The sequence below is a fragment of the Rattus norvegicus genome, chromosome 1, assembly GCF_036323735.1.
Source record: "Rattus norvegicus strain BN/NHsdMcwi chromosome 1, GRCr8, whole genome shotgun sequence".
NCBI lineage: Eukaryota > Metazoa > Chordata > Mammalia > Rodentia > Muridae > Rattus > Rattus norvegicus.
The window spans coordinates 257,228,851-257,248,857 of NC_086019.1; the positions used below are offsets into that span (position 1 = coordinate 257,228,851).

Genomic DNA, 20,007 nt, shown 5'->3' on the forward strand with positions numbered 1-20,007 from the left:
TTTAGGAGTTATGTGAAGACAAAGCTGGCCTATGTTATTTTAGCAGTCTAGATAAGTTTCTTGGTCTGGTAGCTAGCAGAATGCAGACTTCTATAGGAGACAGAAAAGGACAATTCCTTGCAAGGTCTGGCACTGCCTCTGATGACAGACACTAAGTTCTTCTTCCTCTAATGTAAGGGGTTTTAAATACTTCAGCGGTTGAATGGATGGTCTTCCTACCGGGGTACACAGTTCCTAAGTGCTGGTCTAAGAGTCTAGATAGATTGACCTCTGTGATACCTTCTGTGTCCCTATGTGAGTGGGATGGTCCTTTATCTGCCTAGTCTTGGGATGAAGCCCTTATGGCCAAGATTCCTGCCAGGGTGGGAAGAACAGAGACTATGATCAAGGTGAGAGATCTATGCCAGAAGTTTGGGAAGCTTTCACAAGACCTGTAAAGAAAAAAACTAATGTTATTCCAGTAAAGAAGATGCCAAGAAGTTCAGAGAAGAGAGTTGTTTAACTGTTTAACAGCCAGTGGAGATGGCTGAATTATGGCCAGGAGCAAGACAGAGCTGAGGAGAGGTGAGGCCTGAGCAGTTTCCGGGCCAGGGAAGGTGCAGGGCTGCAGGGAATAGCAGTTCGTTTAGCTAACTTGAAGTATGAAATGGGGGCTACAGAGACCTGTGATAGATAGCCTTTTGTACTTGGAGCTCAAGTTTAAGGCTGACTCTCTAATTATGATGAAGCATTGGCTTCTGCATCTACAGGATTCAATGAGAAGTTGGCTTGACTGATGCTGGATCGCAGCTGGTGAGCCTTTCTTGTTTCCCTTGGTTTGATGGATCCACGAGAGGCTGGGCTCTTCCTCTGTTAATTCCCAGTTTCAAGTTCACAGGCCTTTGTCCCTCTTCCCTTCTTTCGTTTGCCACAGACATTGCCTCAGTTAAGACCTCTTACAATCAATGATTAGACCATACTAGTAGCATGCTCAGCCGATTTCATCAATTTATCTTCAGTGGCCCACCCTCTATGTTCCAGAGTCCTTGTGTAATTTCTTTAGCTTCTCTTTAGACACCTCCCTACCCATAACCAAATGGAGCTAAAAAAGAAATGTTTGTCTTTCACTATCAGGCAGGGCCCAGTGCAGCCACAGGCATCCTTGAATGGAGAAGTGGGAGGCAGAGGAGGTGTTGACATATGAGAAAGACTTGAATGGTCATCATGGACAGTGAAGATAGAAGGGACCATGTTCAAGGAGTGAGGGGCAGCCTTTAGAAGCTGTAAATGCAAGACAATGGATTCTCCTCTAGAACATCCAGAAGTATGCAGGGGTGTGGTCCTATTAATCCCTGCACTGGGGTTTCTTTGGCACATTCTGGAATTCTAACCTCCATAACAGTACATGGGGCATTTAAATGATTTTAAATTTGTCATCATTTGTCCAGTAGCATTAGAACTGTTTATGTTCAGTCTTTAAAACCATTATTATCTGGTTTCAGTCCACTCCCGTGGTTTGGCTTACTTAAGGCTGAGAACATTGCACCCCATTCAAAGCTCTAGCTCCCAAAGACAGCCACAGCCGAGGACCATAAATGGCAACCTCCAGCCTTCTTATTCTGCACCTGATTTCTTACTTCTAAAGTTCTTTTCTTTATTCTCCTATTAAGATGAACAAAATGCCTTCTGTCCTCAGAAATCTTCAAGAAAGGCGGCCTCTGCTCCATCCCAATCAGAAAACAGAAATAGAAAGCATTCAGGCTTCTTGCGGTTCTTGCTTGAGACAGTGAGCCTCTAGCCTTATGTAACCCATACTCTGCTGATTGTCGTGGCAGTACACCGTGTAAATCCTTGTAAATCCTTGTTCCTAGCACAGAGAGTGCTGCAGATCAGCAGGCCCATCTCCAGCAGTCACCATGGCCATTGGCCATAGAGTCTATAGTGATCTACAGGATTGAGTGAGAAAGATGGAGGGATTGATGCTGGATCACAGCTGCTGAGCTTTCTTGTTTCCCTTTGTTTGCAGGGGATCCATGAGAGGCTGGGAACTCCTGGATTCTGGCAATCTAATAGCAAAGAAAACAGATGTGATGTTTGCCTGAGGATCTTATGATCTGGCTAAGACCCTGCCTTTGATCCTTCACAAAGCATCTAGGGCTAGTTGCTGCCTGTAACCTGGGTAACAGTTGAGCCCCAGAAAAGCATTTGGCTGAGTACTCCTGAGACCTGGGGAGAAACACTGCCTTTGTTAAGGAGTGGGAAGGAAGGGTGGGGGGCAGGATCCATGCAGGTGGATGACAGGATCAAAGATCGCACAGCAGTCACCATGGACTTGTTTGGACCTGTTAACTTCTTAGTGCAGAACTCATCGCCATTCCGGAACATAAAGTGAGAATCCTGTGTGGGAATCCTAAGCTTTCATCTCTGCACGGGAGAGAAGCCAGTAAGGCTGCCCAGCATTTTGTGAGGTCAAGGCTGTCATCACTAAAGAAGTGAAATGCTCCTTCCTGGGGACAATGTCATCCCTTCCTCCCTACCATTCCCCAGATGGCAGACCACCTTCATGGCTTAGAGCAACACAGAATGTGTTACATGCTGGTGTGGGTCAGGTCTCAAACTCAAGACAAATGGCTAACTCAGGTGCCTATTAACATATCAAAGCAGATGCTGGCCACCAGGGTCCCAGCATCATAAGGACCTGTTATGGAGTCATGTTGGCTGGCATACCCAGCCCTCCTACCCTAAACTTCTCCAGCCCCCGAGAGCTTTGCTTCCCTATCCCCAGCTTCCCTTTCCTTTATAGCTCAGCCATATTGGTGAGGCGTCTTCATGGTTCTTCTCCTCTCTTGGTTTTCTCGCTTGCTCCCAGCCTCTTGGCTCCTGGTTCCTCTCCCTTTGCTTTCTGACTCTTCCCAGACCCTTCCATTCTCTCATATTCCAGTTCATTCTGCTAACCTGGTGTCTTAGTTAGGGTCTTACTGCTGAGAACACACACCATGACCAATGTAAGTTTTAAAATGGACAACATTTAATTGGGGCTGGCTTACAGGTTCAGAGGTTCAGTCCAGTATCATCAAGGCAGAAACATGGCAGCATCCAGGCAGGCATGGTACAGGAGTAGCTGAGTTCTACATCTTCACCCGAAGGAAGCCAGGAAAAGACTGAGCTTCCTCAGGCAGCTAAGAGGAGGGTCTCTAAGCCCACCCCTCACAGTGACACACTTCCTCCAACAAGGCCACATCTTCTAATTGTGCCACTCCCTGGGCCGAGCATATATAAACCATCACACCTGGTTAAGTCTGGATCCATCCAGATGCCTCTGGCTGGGTTCTCCCACATAGCTACAATAAACCTCCTTAACCAGACCTGGGAACATTTTTTGTTCCCAGGTCCTCCCTTTTTCATTCAGTGGGCAATGTGCTTGGTGGTGAGACAGCTTTCACATGTTCCTTACAGTTAGCAGAGTTGAGGGGAGGCTACATTGACTTTCAAGATGAGGCTGCTGGGGGCTCAGTAAGGCAAGTTCTTGGCCTGAGGTCCAGAGAGTAAGATGTTGAGTCTGGAGTTCACAGCAAGATTATCTGGTTTACAGCATTCATTCTCCCTCAAATAAACAGGTTGCTGGTGTTTCTTTTTACCTTGATGGTTATATATGGACTTTATTCATAGCCAGGTCTTTCCTTTGCTCACTGAGCCCGGAATGGTGCTGAAAGTGCTTATGTGGACATGGGTGGAGTAATAGAAGGTTAGGAAGGAGCTCAGATTGCCAGTTAAGATACTCCTTTTGAGCTGGCTAACCCTGGGTCCACCCTCTGTGAGTATAGGAGTTGGTAGGGAGATCTGGGGTTGTTTGGCCCCACCCCTGTTGCTGGGCTTTGGCTCCACCCCTGTTGCTGGGTTGCTTGGTACCTATATCATTTCCAAGTGATGGCCATCTCTCTCATTTTCAGAGCCCCTTGGGGAAATGACAGTGAATGGGTTTTTAATTCACTTTTAATGGCTTGTTACACAAGGCTGGAACAACCCCCTACCATTCAGCAGCCATTTTTCACAAGCTCCTTGTTTCAACAACACCATTTCCTTAATCTGTCATTTGCTTTTTCCTCCCAGCTACAGGAATTCTGTGAAGCACTTTCTAAACAATGGCCCGCTTTTAAGGATGACTAATGCTTATTAACTTCTCTATGGTTTCCCTTACTTTAATATTGGAGACATAGGCAAGTCTCTCTCCCGTACATGATGGGGACCGTTTTTCCATTTGGACAGTGCAGAACATGGTATCTACCATCCATGAGTTCTGTGCATATTCTGTTCAGTGCATGAAGAGCCCAAGCATGGCGGCTGGAGTTTAGTAAGTGATCGGCAAATGTTGGTGTGCTCCTTCTGTATTTATTCTGCTTGCACATGGGCTAGCCTTCACTCCCAAGCTACTCTCTTTTGCTAGAGCACTGTCTGTATCCTAGCAAGGTCAGGTCCTCTCTGCGAGCCCATGGAGAGGAACAGCTTTTCTAAAGCTCAAGTTGCATTTGCTGTGTTCCCTTCCCTCCTCTTTATCTTTTGCCTTCTTGGGAGTCACTCTGAAATTCCCTTCTGGCAAAGCTAGGCAGACCAACACATCTAAAGAGACTTTTCGAAATGGTACTGTCAAAGAGAAGAAATGGGGAATTATATTTTTCATGTCTTTTCATCAGTCACACTTCTTATTCTCCACGAGGATGCTTTGACCATCTTGGCCAAGGCTTATGTTCTCCTGTGAGAACCACCTTCACTTCCACAGATACATTGAATCTCTCTTCATTGGTGCTAAGCTTGTCACATCTGTCATATTACAATGAGGAGGACAGGGCTCCTGCCAGAAAGGATGACTGAAGATCACAGCAGAGATCACATATAAGCAGAGAATTATAATAGCAGTGAACAGCATAATTGTGCATGTGTGCAGTTGGCTGGGGGATCAAGATTAATGGGGGGGGCATTTCTGTTTGGGAGGGACAATGAGACCTGAGGAAGCTGAGAATATTCACAGTGAAACTTGAGGAGAGAATGGCAGAGTGACCTCTGATGAGGGAGAAGACATGTTTAAAAAAAGACATAGGATGATGAAAGGGGGGAGGATCGGTATGGAAACGTGGTGAGGTTCAGAAGTCATTCTGGGAAACTGACTCCAGAGGAGACTTAAAAATGACAATGGTTCGTGTTGGGAAGTTCTTTTAACTATCATGCTTAGGAAAGTAGCTTGACCTTGGAATTTACTTTTGGCACTAGGGAAGTGGATTTTAGATCTCTGTGGACAGGTCATTCTGGTAGAATGCTGGATGAGGATGAGGATGAGGATGAGGATGGGGGTGAGGATTAGAAACCAAGTAAGGAGCCACATCCAAGACTTCAGTCATCTCCTAGCTAAACCAAGGGTCCTCTTATGTGAGCTGCCTGTGGCATTTTACATGGCCGAGAACCCCCTCAATTCTAGAAACACTTTCTTTACAAGGCCTCCAGAACCTGTACATAGCTGGGCTCCCTAGATCTTCCAGCCTGCAAACATGACAGAAGAGATTAAATGCAGGGAACATTTATAAGGATGCTGCAAAATTCAGAAGAGCGTGGATCAGAAGCAAACACTGCTTCACAATCAGTAGCTATGAGAATCACTGCACAGTGCCCAGAGGCAGAGGAAGAAGGGCTGAAAGTTGAGAGTTTCTTCCACCCAGGATCTTCCTACCCAGGCATGCTGAAGTGTCTGAGAGGAAGCTAGGAGCCTCTTCCACATCAGGTCTGTGTTGTCTCCATAAACTAGAATCATGGAGGGAGTAGCTTCCTACCACTAGTCCCACTGGTGCTTTACTGAGTTGAATAAGACTGAAGGTGATCTTACTGTGGGGCCGAGAGAAAGCCAAGGAGAGCAAGCACAACCTGCAGAGTTGGCTACAAGGAGCATCCTTTTGAACCCTCTGTTCCGACGGACTGTTGGGCTTCAGCCTAATGTAATGTAACAGTTTTTAAGACCAGAAGGTTGCTTTCACTGTCTTCTAAGGAAGTGGTACACGGAGTCCCATTAGTTGCTGTGGCTTCTCTGGGTGATAGTAATTACTTTTGCAGTCCTGTCACAATCTTTTGTGGTTACTCTGTGCATTAAAATAGTTGTGATGTTAACTACCACATTCTCTGAATGAAACAAAGAATACATGGAGAAGAGAGAAAACTTATGGAATCTTTGTATCATCTATCCATCTATCCATCTATCTATCTATCTATCTATCTATCTATCTATCTATCTGTCTGTCTGTCTGTCTGTCTGTCTGTCTGTCTGTCTGTCTATCTATCTATCTATCTATCTATCTAATCATCTATCCATGCCCCTCCCTATCATTATTATCTATCTATCTATCTATCTATCTATCTATCTATCTATCTAATCATCTATCCATGCCCCTCCCTATCATTATTATCTATTATCTATCATCTATCTATCTATCTATCTATCTATCTATCTATCTATCTATCTATCTATCTAATCATCTATCTATCCACGTCCCTCTCTATCACCATTATCTATTATCTATCATCTATCCATTCATTTGACTATCTATCTATCTATCTATCTATCTATCTATCTATCTACCTGTCTTCATCATCATCATCATCAATTTATCTATCCATCCATTTTCTTATAAAACAAAGAAGGAAAATATGCATAATGCCTGTAATATTGATTTTCACCACTGGCCATGAAGCCACGGTTGGTGAGCCAGCTCAACTCTTTTCTTCAGCCAATTTTGAGTTTCCTTTGCCCTTAGCCAGCGCCTCAGGTGTTCAGCATTTCAAGCTGGCAGCATGATCGTATAATCCAAACCATCGTTCCTGAAGGCTCCGAGTTCTTAATAGTTTTCTTTTATTACTGTAGTCTCTCCCATTAACTTTTACTTCAGGACTTGAAATTAATTAGAGGATAATATCAATTAGAGACTTTGGACATCATTCTCCTTGGGTTTGGTTGTACAATAGCATCCATTTCCCCTTGATAACGGGAACAGATCACCCCAGATAGTAGGTAACCCCTTCTTTGCCTCGGAGTAGCAGGAGGTGAGACAGATGGATAAAGATTGAAATCTCCAGTACAGTGCAACAGATGCTTTGTCTCACGGTGATGTGCTGTAGGAAATGTAACTGGTCTATCAAGAGAGCTTAGAGCTGGGGACATGAGGAAAATATTGTGTGACAGCTAATTGCACTTAACAATGGGATCAGCAACCCTGTTCTTGGCTCTTGATTTTCAAACCTCGTAGAAGTTAACGCCATAATCTCATGCAGGTTTGGGCTCCTGGCTGTGTTGCCACTGCGTCTTCAGGACTCTTCAGGCCTTGGTATCGGGCCTGCTTGCTTCTGGTAGTCAGGTCTAGGTATTGCCAGTAAACTCCACAGACCCCTCTTCATATGCAGTGGAGTGAGCTCCTTGTTGGAAGCCAAGCTGTGTGGGGCATCGTGACAGTGAGAAGAGCATTGGGGGATGAAAGGTTTTAGTTCTGCTACAGTTGATGCAGGAGGGGAAGCAGTTTCCATGACACGTTGCTGTCTCTCCAGTTTGGGAGGGGTAACTGTAGCCAGCCTGTCATCCGGCGCTACATGGAAGTTGGGCTTGGTTGGCCTCTTGTGTTGGCAAGTTGTATAATCGGATTCCCTCTTGGTGAGGAGGCCCCCCAGCTGAGACAAAGCTTCTTCTGTCTGCATCCCAGTGGTTTCTTACAGGTCCCTCCAGACAGTCAGAGGCGTCGTAGACACATAAGATACAGCTTCAGCCAAGAGGCATCTGTGTACCTGGTTTCTGAGAGTCTTCTCTCAGTAAAACACCACTGTGTTCCCCCAAGACACAGACACCCCATGCCAATTTGAGAGTCCAGTCAGGAGTGGTTACCTTGCTGAATTGCTTCAACTCGAAGCCTCATATTGACAGTTTCCCTGCCTGAGTCTGATCTCTTCTTTCTTAACACTGCCTGATGATCCCTGACATCTCTAAGTGATGTTTCCAGGTCAGCCTGGCCACTCTGAGCTCTAAACTCAGATACCCAGCTTAGTGTGTGGTTTGCATTTCAGTGTCTCTCAGGCATCTCAAAGCTCAATGCTAAGCTGATCTTTCTTCCAAACTCTCCTAGGGTCCTCATCTCACACAGCAGTTCCCTGCTTCCAGTGTCTCAAGCCCAGATGATGATGTTTTCTTTTACTAAGCTCCCTTAATTATACCTTGTTATCAGGTACTCAGTGAATATTCTTTGGCTTTGTCCTCCAGGATATTCTGATTCAGCCTCCCCTCATTCTCTTCTGTCCTTGCCTTTGCTAAGGCTCAGCCCAGGTGTTTCACCTGGGTGGTTACACTTGGCTCCAAATTCACCTTTGTTCCCTCACCGCCTTTTTGCATAGCAGCCAGAACATCCCCTTAGAATTTAAATCTCTTCTTTAAGTCTCCAGTATCCTCCGGTTTGACTTAGCCTAAGAACCAAAGTCCTTACAGTGGTTCAGTAAGTTCAGTGAGACCCCCCCCTCCCCCCTGCCCCCAAGTCCTGTCTTGAATTCATCTCCTAGTTCTATTATCTCAAACCTCCCATGTTTCCATAATCACCCTTGAGTCTTCTGAGCAGACTTCTGCCCCAGGACCTTTGCACCGACTTATTTATCTATCTATAATGTTTATCATCAGGGATACACATGAACAGCATCAGCTCTCACCTCATTGAGAAGTTTGTGCCAGTTTGCTCTCAAAGTCTTGCCTGGAGTTCTATTTGCTTTTCCTGCTTTGAGTCCTCAGGGGCCATTCTGATTCACGCTTTGCTTACGTGATCCTCCTGCTTGGCATTCTTCACCTGCTGACTGTTGTCATTGGCTACTTGCTTGTCTTCTCAGAGTGTAAACTTCATGAGGGCAAAGAAGGTGCCTCAGTTTCTTCTTTGCTGAATCCCATACGGAGTGGGTTAATGAAGGAACAGCGAATGATGGAGCCTAGAAGTGGGGCCTGTCAGTGGTGGACTGTGGTACATTTCAGAAATCTCAGCTTTCCTCCTGCAGTGTGTAGGCTGAGGAATGATCTGAGTAGCACGTGGAGGTTTTCTATTAAGCCCCCGGCATCGTTACCACCTGAATGAACGAGGGAGAGGGCCTCACAGTTTTTCAAGATGTCACACATCATCTATGTAGTGGTGACATTGCAATCTCTTTGTGGTAATTAGTTCTCTATCCTCCAGACTAGACTCTAAACCCACGGTAGGCGACATCGCCGTTTGTTTTATTCTGCACGTGAGGTGGGTGCCTAGACAGCCTTGTACAGTGAAATCAGTTTGGGATCTGGATAAAGATGTGTTTCCATTCCCTGGAGGCTGAGGCTCCCCCTTGTGGGAGGAGGTGCTGAGCTACACAGTTATGCTGGGACTTTAAGGACAAGCTTGCAGCATTCCTGAAGAAGTTTATGTTCAGCGTCTCATTTGCATTCCGTGGTTAATTGCTCTTGGTAAAGAAAACCAGCAGGTCCCTGTTCTAATTAGCAAGGAGAGAAGAACTCTCTTGTTGGGGCAAGGGCGGGGTGGTATAGTTTACTTTACGCCCTATTCCCCTGTGGTATTATGAATTGAATTAAGGGCTTTGGAAGTGTTCCTCCAATGAGCAGTGGACCTAGCAGTATCAAGGCCACCCCTTTAGAATTCTTTACGATAGATCCTCACTAAGTTGTCCATGCTGTTCTGTCCTCACTGGGAAGCCCAAGCTGACCCTGAATCTGTGATCCTCTATCTCAGCCTTCCCAGTAACTTATCATTAGAGATTCACGACACTGCCCCTGCCTGTCCTGTATGTTCACTTCTGAGCACCACGCTCTTGTTCTGAGCCAACAGTTCCCTTAGTTAAAAGGCTCCAACTACAAAGAAATGTAAAGAGATGAAAATGCTCATTAACGGATTGATCAGCACATTCTGCGTGAACGCACACAGAATCACGCTGCGCTCTTTAGAGCTGTGCAGCCATTCCATTTAATTGAGAAGGAAGGGAAGAAATAGGAAGACAAAAAGGAAGAAAGAAAGGAAAAGAGGAAGGGAAAAGGAAGGAAGAAAGGACAGAGGATGGGAGGGAGAGGGAGGAGGAGGACAGGAATGTAAAGGAATCAAGCTTTCAGGGAAGTTTAATGAACTAAAGTAATTTTCCTTCTGAGTAAAATTTTACAGGCATTAAATGTTCTCACTCCACCGACTGTGCCTCACAGCCGAGAGTGTCTTAGTGATTTATGAATTTGCAGATTATGCATTATCCTTTCAGAGGACAGGAATTCCTCTGGGGCTTCCTGCCTGCCTTTCGGAGCTGAGCTGGCTAGAGTGGCCAGGTAAAGGCGATGGTTGGATCTGCACTCTCCTGTGTTTCCACTGGACTCCGGAGCAATGGGCATTTTTAAAAGGTGGTTAGCAGCTCTGGAATCTCAATTGTCTCCCACCAAAACCAAGGTGTATCACTATCCATTGCTCTGCCCATCAGATCATGTCCACAATGTAGCCCTTAGGCTCTAGGTAAAGGTACACGCCCCTTCCACAGAGCAAGCATGGGATGATGAGATACCATGAATTTAGAGGATTCTTAGATGCAAAGAGGCTACAGTTTCCGAGCCTGGGTGTTTGATATGTGAACAGGATAGAAAGCCCCTCACTTCAAAACTCTCTGGCAATCTTGCTTAGGGTCTGGGCTCATTAGTTCCAGTACAGATGATCCCGGAAGGCAGCAGGGAAAACAGACTCTGGGGTTCAGGCCAGTAGGAAAACACTGCTGTTTTAATCACTTTGTCTCGTGCTGGACCTGGCAGAGGGTGGGACTAGATGGGTGAGCGAGAGAACGGAGAAGGAGAATGACATCGGTTGCTGGTGTTGTGTATCTGTGGCTTGCGTGAGCCTCTGGGAACACCAGAAGGCACGAGAAGTCTGAGAATGAAGACAGTAGATGTGGGTGGGGAACCAGGAGAGTACTAAGGCCAGCTATGCCTTTTACTGCTCTTTTATCATACAGCGACAGATTTACATGTGTGTATGCTTCTTTCTCACTGGGTACTATGTTCTTTATATGCAATGTACTACCCTTCTTCGTTTATAAAATGCCCCCCCCCCTTAACTCACAAGGACCCCACCAGGTTATTATTTCCTTTTTGTTCTTCGACGTGTATCCCATGCCTTATTTCCTTCTCTAAGAAGGATGCCCTTGCATAGCACCCAATGCATGGTTGGCCCTCCATTCCACAGCCAGTACACCCTACCTCTCAGCTGTTTGCCACTCTTGGGTCTGCTCCCCTATCCAATCCTCTATTCGTTTTATCCACTACAAGTTAAAGAGACCTGAAGTAGGTGAGCAAGCAAAGGCCATTGCAATGAATCAAGATTCTCACCATACATGAAGCCCAGCATTTACAGCCCTTCCCTCCATGTGGAGGCTTGGCTAGTTACAGTCTCTGGGTGTAACCGCTTCCTCTTCTCTGTTATCTCTACCTCTCTCCAATGTTCGCATTCTCATCTCTTTATTGTCTTGCATTTATAATTCAACCTAAGGATCTTGGATAGTGCTTGCCATGTGCTGTGTGCTCAGCACTGGCCATGCTGATGAGCTGAGATTTTTTTTTTTTTACCTCAGAGAGATCACAGTCTTACACAGAAGATGGGTATACATGGAAGTCACACTGACCCTAACAGGGCTCCAGGGGATGGAGGAACCCAATGATTGTCTAGGGATGTCAGGTGCCACTTTAGATAAGGCTTCTGTGCTGATATCTTCATATGTATGAGATCCTCTGCTCTATTTAGACACACTTACGTGAATTTCCCTCATATTTTGTATGTATGCATGGGTGCATACAGCTTATGAGAAGGGGAGAAGTGCTATTTATTCATGAATTATTCCAATTGATTTTCATTTATTCTATTATCTGAAATCCTCCACGGGTTTTAGCTGGTTAGGTCAGAAATACTGAATTGACAGTATGTAAGGAACCTTTTCTCCTGGTAGTTTATCTAGTTATTTTTCTCTGCATGCCCCTCTGTTTCCTATGTTTTATTCCAAAAGGAAAGAGAACCAAAGTTATTGTTACCTCCAGGCCCTGAGCTGCAGCTTTCTCTCTGATTTCCAGAATTTAGCTGGTGTCTTTCCAGTTCTAAAAGGTGTTCAGTAAACATTCACAGAGTCCATGAATGGATGATAAACACCTTGAAGGTATTTTTTGTTCTCTCTCTCTCTCTCTCTCTCTCTCTCTCTCTCTCTTCTCTCTCTTCTCTCTCTTTCCCTCTCCATCCATCTTCCTTCCTCCCTCCCCCTTCTCTTCTTCTCTTCCTCCCTTCCTCTTCTCCTCCCTCCCTCCCTCTCTCCTTTCCCTCCCTCTTTCTCCCTTTCTTCCTCCCTCCATTTTTCCCTCTGTCCTCCTCTCTCCCTCTCCCTTCCCCCATCTCTCCTTAACATTAGCCTTGTAACACTGACCACAAAATATCAGAGCAGAACTAAGGCTGACTTGGGGTCTGGTGGGAACCTTGCCTCTGGCCAGCTGAGGAACAGGGATTTGCTTCACTTTGCATGCCTGTCTCCTCATCTGCGAAATAGAGATATAATGTCTGCCCTGCCCCCAAAAGTTTGATGTAGGTATAAGAATCCCAAAGTAGAGCTCCCTCTAACAAAAACTCGAGCCCCGCTTTGCTGTGTTTGTACTTAGCTGCCATGCCTGTTCTTCTAGAGCATCCCAGGAGGTGCAGCCATGGCTCTGCAGTCCATCCGTTGTATGGACGGGATGTGTTCTGGGCAGGCTTCTCTCTTTTTTTCTCTGATCTGAATGCTTGCTCAGCAGTCTGGAGCTTATTAGGTGGTTTGCTGTGTCGATGTTCACTCTTCTCTGGTAATTTCCTCTTTCCCTGAGGCTGTTGAAAGGCTCTGAATGATAAGCGATGCCAAGGACGGAAGGCTTGTTTTCCTTCACTCTTGATTTTGTTTGCTCGCTGCAGATGTTATAAGCCTAAAGGTTACATTATCATCTCTTCATGGCTCTATTGATGTTCGTCTGTGCTGGGCTCCAAGGGAAAGGAAATTTCTAGCTCTTTATATCATGTTTTTTGACCTTTCCTTGGAGGACACTGGTGGGACTATTCACTGCTTGGTTTATTAAATCACATCTATCCAAGTCAAAGGAAAGACTGCATGTCCGGATCAGGGTCTCACTGTGATGGAACGGGTGGCAGCATTTCAGCATACAGCTGGCAGAAGAGTTGTGTGTGATGGGGTCTTTCTCAGTTTGAGCTTTGGGCTGCTCTAGGGAGCACTCTGCCCAGGTCTTACTCAATCCAACTTTCTGGGGGGCGAGTCCAGTAAATAAACAATTACTAAGCCTGTTTTTCTCTCAGTGACTTTTAGCTTCAGCATTACTCATGGAACTCAAGGAGCACCTTGGAGCACTTAGTCAAGTCCAATCACTATAAAATATCTCTCATGACTTCTGTGGGTCTGGGCAGGCAGAATTCTGGGAAATTCCACCAACAACATCAATATTTGTTGCTGGCTCAAGAGCTCTTACTGTGTAAGAACCTTCAAAATGCTCGGCCTGGTTGTGAAGAGAACAAAGGGGCAAAACATACACCTTCAAGTTGTTCAGAATCTCTTTGATAGGGCAACCCGTGTAATACCCAGAACCTCGGGAGATTGTGATAACGGGAAAATAATATGACTCAGTTTGAAACGACACAGAACTTCAGAGGAGAGAAAGCTAATAGAATAGTCCTGAAAGGCCAGATGAGGAGAGTGGACTCTGGTTTGCTTCCAGAGCAGCAGGCAGAAGGTGCAGAGCAATGAAAGGACAGTCAGTGGTGTAAGAATGAGGATCAAGGGGTTGGGGATTTGGCTCAGCAGTAGAGCACTTGCCTAGTAAGTGCAAGGCCCTGGGTTCGGTCCCCAGCTCTGAAAAAAAGAAAAGAAAAGAAAAAAAGAATGAGGATCAAGGAAGCAGAGCTGTGAGCATGGCTAAGAAAGCTGCAAAACACTAGGAAAAGTAGAGGACAAAGTTTGGAAAACTAGAAAAATGACCAAGAGTATGTTTGGGATGTGTTACGGAGGACCTTAAAATGCCAGTGTCAAGTGTCTGGGTTTGTGCTTGTGTAGAGACCACCAGTATCTACGTTAGGAGAACAGATAGAACTCACCTACAAGGGAAGCAGAAATAAAAGCTGTAGAATGATATGTTGGTTAGCACCCTCCAGTTAGCAGGCTCAAAGCTAAGAACTGATGAAAGGAACTCATTAGGGAAAATGCCTATGAAAGAAAGCAGACAGGACCTGGGAAAGATGGGTGACTCCTGGATCAAGCAGCAGCCTGACCTCACAGAGAATAGTCAAGTCAGGATGACACAAGGAAGGCTAGTCAGGGCTGCCATGCAGTTCTGAGCAAAGTAGACTATTAGTGAACATCAAAGTCAGTGTGATTCTTCATGGGCATCGCATGTCACCGAGAAGGGAGTATGCCTTGGTGTCTCTATTGTCCTTGGTCATTGACTGGAAACAGCCCTTGGGAAAGCAGGGAGCAGTGACTGCTACTGCATGCCTACTGTGGTCTTCAGTCAGCAGCATGGAGGAATGGTAGCTTATCAGGCCATAACCCTGAGGAGAAGTGGAGTGACCTGCCTTGATCTTGCAGATCCTGTGATGGTGACTTTGACTTCTTCCTGGTTGTATTGGTGACCTTCTTTTTGCAGGACTTGTCATGGGTGCCCACAGGTGTTTATGATTTCATGCTATGACTTTGATAATGGTTATGCGGGGAAAAGGAAAGGTAGAAAGCACTGCTGTGTGTATGTGTCTGTGTGTGTGTGTGTGTGTGTGTGTGTGTGTCTGTCTGTCTGTCTGTCTGTATTCATATTCAAAAGACAGAAATTATATGGCTCATGCTATACATCTGATTGAAAAGAATAGGGATAAATCCTGGGACTTCCTTAGTCACTGGAATTAATAAAGACTAAACCAGTTATGAATGAGAGGGACAAGGGCTACCAAGTGACCCTGAAGTATAATGTACTGTGTATGTTACATGTTCCCTGCTTTTGTGCTGCAGTGACATATCATCTGTCTTGGAAGATTTTATAATTCCACACGCATCCATGCTGTTTCAATAACTGAACCTGTGAGAAGCCCGAGGTCTCCCCCTTTTACAGAGAAATTGAATGTCCCAAGTCAACCTTGCATGGAGTCCTTTTGGCCCATAATAGGCCATGATCTCCTTCCTTCAACTTCTTCCTGCACATAGGAGAAATGGAGATAGGGCTGACTGACCCCATGGCGTGCGAGATGAGAATAAATCTCCAGGTGAACACTTTGTTGTGAGTTAAGTGCCATAAACTGTCCAATATAATGGCTGATTATTTTTCTTAACTCTTAAATGGATATCTAGAATGGAAAGTCTCATCCCGAAAGAAGAAATTAATTATCTCAGGGAGCTTTTAATGGCTGCTGTGCAAATGAGTTGGAGGGAGTTTAACTGTGGAATGGGAAGGGGCCGAGAAAAGCTAAATGAGATGTGTATTAAATTCAGATAAACACAATTACGTGCAACAGGATAATACATGGTAATGCATGTATTACCAAACCTGCGTGTCGCTGCACCTAATAAAAGTGACGTGGGCACTTGGCGTTCTTGTAGACCGAAGGCTGAGCTTAAGCCTCTGTCCAGGCACATGCTGAAGCAGTCATGGAACTGTCTGCTACTCAGATTCTCAGCTGGAGAAATGGAACGACAGGGACAGATCAGATAGCGCAGACCAGTTCTGGTCCTATACTAATCATAGCTGAGACAATTCTAGCTTTCTGGGTTTCCTAACTTCAACTGCAGTCAGGAAGAGAGTCCCGGAGTCTAGTGAAGTCCATTGACCTGCTTACTGTGAGCTGGGGGCAGTTGTCACATGATCAGTGGCAGGCAGCATCAGGGGACATTGGGGACTGAGCCTGCTGCCATTCAGGTATTTGTGTGATGAAAACACAAAGTTGCTTTGAAGGAGTCGACCTAGTTCTCAGTCTTTTAGATCCTGTTTTGTACACCAGAATTTTTTTGAGATCAGACGAGGGGGGGGGTGAGTGTTCTGATCTCTGGGTGGCCTTGGTGGTGAACAAAACCAGCTGGCCTGGGCCTGACCTCGCAGAAGGACAGATGTGTAGAGACCACTGCTAGTGCTCAAGTAGTTCCTCTTGGCATGTTTTATTTAAAATGCAAAGCACTGTTAGGATTAAAATAAATGCTACCAGTTACTGGGGGGTGCATTAAATTAATAATTTCTTCCCCCTTGCTTGATCCTATAAGACTCCTCAAACTCAGCGGATAAATGCTAAGCCCTCCTCTGGGTGATATTAGATGTGTGTATACTGCTACACAAACTAAAGTAAGCTTCCTTTTTCCCCTTTGTTCCTCTTCTCTTCCCTCACCCCTACCCCTTGCAGGTCATACTGATCCTGACAAAGCTCTACGACTTCAACCTGGGGAGTGTGACTGAGAGTTCTCTGTGGAGGTAAGTGAATTAAGGCCATCTTAAAGCTGCCCTCCCTGCTTTGTCTGGGGAGAAATGTAAGCCAAACCATTGAGAAGACTGTTTCAGAAGGAATATAGGACTTGTATCTCCAGGGCCCTGGGTGTGACCAAACTGCTCTTTAGGACTGACTTGCCTGTTGTGCAGCTGTCTTGGTGTTTCGTTGCTTCTGCAGCCTGCCATGTCTGAAGCGGGGCTGGTCAGAGGAAGAGGAAAAAATATCCCCTTAAGAAGCAGAGGCCCTTGGTTAGGGAGACTGCTGCTGGCCCAAGGCATCCATCCTTGCACTGGCTGTGAATCTGGCTCAGGCGGGTCTCTAGCACTTGGGAAGCCCTATGGTGTTCAAGAAGCCAGTGGCTATGTAGACAGAATGGATTCACATCTGCATGGTGGCCTTCATGCTGCACCCTTCTTTCAATAGAACGATACCGATTCTATTTCGTATTGCATTGTTAACACGAAGTATTATAAAGAGCGAAGAGACCATTTTCCTTTCTTTTCTTTTTATTTCGTCTTCTCTCATAAAATACATCCCAATCTCAGCCTCTCCTCCCTCCACTCCTCCCAGTGTCCCCCCCACCCCACCTCTTTCCTCCCCTTCACCCATTGATCCTATGTTTTCCTTAAGACAAGGACAGGCCTCCACTGGTATCAACGGAAGACAGCATAACAAGGTGCAGCACGGCTAGGCACACACCCTCATATCAAGGCTCGACGAGGCAACCCAGTAGAAGGAAGAGGATCCCAAGAGCAGGCAAGAGACAGCACCCTCCTCATACTGGAAGGAGTTCCATGCTAAGTAGGCAGACCATGCATGCAGGCTCCACGATGGCTTCCGTCTCCTTGGGCCCCTGTGAGGCCCGCGTAGTCCGCTCCGAGGGCTGCGCTCTCTTTGCGTCCCTGACCCCTCCAGTTACCACATTCCATCTTAACACCTTCTGGATTTAGCTCAGTGGTAGAGCGCTTACCTAGGAAGTACAAGGCCCTGGGTTCGGTCCCCAGCTCCAGAAAAAAACAAAACAAAAAAAAAAACCCACCTTCTATTAAAACATTTTTTTCCAGCTCAAAAAATTGATGTGTTCATTTGCTAACTTAAAAGAAGTTAAAACACTGGGCCCTAGAGGGTTCTGTGAATTGTATGCCCTGTACCCCTTGTCCCTAAGAGGGTAAGCGGGCAACTTGATGACCGTCTTGGGGCACATGATGGGGAAGGGCTGGGAGTGTAAGAGGACTCTGACTTTAGCTTTGATGCTAGAAGTTCCTCTGTGTTCAAACCCTTAGGCCCCTTTTCATATCCTGTATACCAACAAGCACATCCGCACGCAGGCACGCACCGGGCGATGGTACCATTGGTTGCTGGGGCTTGGTTCTCTGAGCTGTGTGCTTACTGCTGCAGGTCCGGAGGACTTGTGCATTTCCCTTCATTTTTCTCTGCAGCGTGTCAACACTGGGGAGGACACGTCCAAAAACAGAGGCTACTAATCTGGCTGCCCCAGCACCCAATGCCATGTCCTGAGGGTTTCCTGGGGCCTTGTTGCAGGAACTCTGGAATGTGAGATGTCTCATTATCTGCCTGCAAGCTCGTTGAGGGCTGGTCAGAAGAGATCTCACTGAAGAGATCTCAGTTAAAGTTTTGGGGCCAACTAATCAGAGGGCAGAGGCCTGCCTCCTTTTGAATAGGTGGTAACCGAATTTTGCCGTTCAGTGAAAGTTGGCAGAGATAGAAGTTATTTCTACCTCTAGCAGTTGAGAGCTAGGAGAATTCTCCTCACGCAGTTCTTCCTGGGAATTAGAGCTCTGAAGCCTTTCCTAAAGCCCCCAAACAGAGATGCTGCATGATACCATAAGCCTCACTCCTGTGCAGTCGGTTTGGTCCAATCACGAAAGCAGCCAGCAAATCCTGGCCTTATGTTTTGAAACACCTATGCTCAACACTCTGTGTTTTCGAAAAGGTTTGGCTAGTTCCAGGAACGGCCCAGGCAAATCCAGGGAACGTGGCCCAGGTGCTTGATGACACAGTGTCTAAAGTGGTGGAGCATTCTCTGAGGCGAGAGCTGCTAAGTGCTATAATGGATGCAGTGTACGACCCAGTTGCTCCACACGCCCTGGCATCCAGTTGCTAGAGTTTAAATGTGGGTTTGTGCACTGAGGGAACACTGGACCTCAACCTTTGCACACTTTACTTAGCCTCCGTGTATTAGTTTCCTGCCACAGCAAATGACCTCACATGGGTGACTTAAAGTCACAGACCCTTATTCTCTCTGTTCTGTAGTCCAGAAGCCTGAGCTTAAGGTAGTGTTAGGGCTTCACGGCACCTTGGAAACTTTGGCTTTAGGGAGAAAATTTTCCTCACCTCTTTCCGTGTTCGGAGGCTGCTCACAGACCTCATAAATGCGTCCCTCCAATGCTGCCTTCATCTTTACCTTACGATCTCCTGTGTCAGTGCTCCCTCCTCACATCCCTGACCATGGCTCTGTCCTTCTATCGAGGGCCCCACTTGGATAACACGGGGTGGCTTTATTTCATGATCCATGGTGACATCAGCAAAGATGCTTCTTGAAAAACATAGTCTTGGGGTAGAGTGTAAGGGTCAGGGCTGAGTCTATGCTCTGTCATAGTCCACATCCAATACCACAGCTGTCTCTAAGATGCAGTTTCTCTGCATAGAGGCTTCGAAGAGTAAGAACACACCTGTGCCCTTGGTAGGTTTTGCTTGTGGTTCTCCAATCACAAGCACCACATGGTTCGCTGGAGTGACTGTGTTCCTCCCCTTCTAGCTTTAGAGTCCCAGGGCTCAGGGAATACTTCTCTCCCTTCCCTTTCTGATTACAAGCCCCCCTCCCCCAGTGAGGGAGTCTTTCCTCTAGAATTTCACATTTCATTGCATGGATACCTTCTCCTTTCCGGTATTTAATCGCTATTTGCCATGTTAAATATTTACTTATTGATTTATTTATTGCCTACGGACAACCACTAATGTCTAAGCTTTAGAGAGGGGGAGGCTTGTTTATTTTATTTATTTTTTATTTCCACTTAATGCTGTGCCCCCAGCACCTCAAGGGGGGGGTCTGGCACTCAAAGGTGTTTAATACTTGTTTGCTCAAGGAATAAATTAGTGAGCGACTTGTAAGGATTAAATTGTAATGTAAAACCACTTAGGACAGTAACTGGTATGGTATAGGAAGTGCTTATTTTGTTGTAATTATTAATGATTATTAGAACCCAGTGTGTTTTGTACTGAATTTTGTTTTCATTATTGACTTTGCCTTTAGGAATCCCTTGCAGTAGGGTCTCATGTGAGGGAACTCCGAGGCCATTGCAGGGTATTTTCTGTGTCCTTTAGTAATTAGTAATGATCTTAAGGATTAAGACAGGAGTTAAGGATAGAGGAGAGTGTTCAGAATGTTGTTCCTTGGGCTTTCTACGAGAAATCAGAATATGGATGTATGCCTTGTTAAAGATTTTTTTTTAATGGGAAAACT

At 45.8% G+C, this 20,007-nt stretch overlaps 1 protein-coding gene across 1 annotated transcript in view; it reads left to right on the plus strand.

Moving 5' to 3' along the window:
- Nucleotides 1–20,007, plus strand: part of Sorcs3 (sortilin-related VPS10 domain containing receptor 3) — a 634,818-nt gene that overhangs the window by 188,409 nt on the left and 426,402 nt on the right. Inside the window, exon 2 of the mRNA NM_001106367.3 lies at nucleotides 16,440–16,507. Coding sequence (NP_001099837.2) covers nucleotides 16,440–16,507 — 68 coding nt within the window. The remainder of the gene's footprint in view (nucleotides 1–16,439; nucleotides 16,508–20,007) is intronic.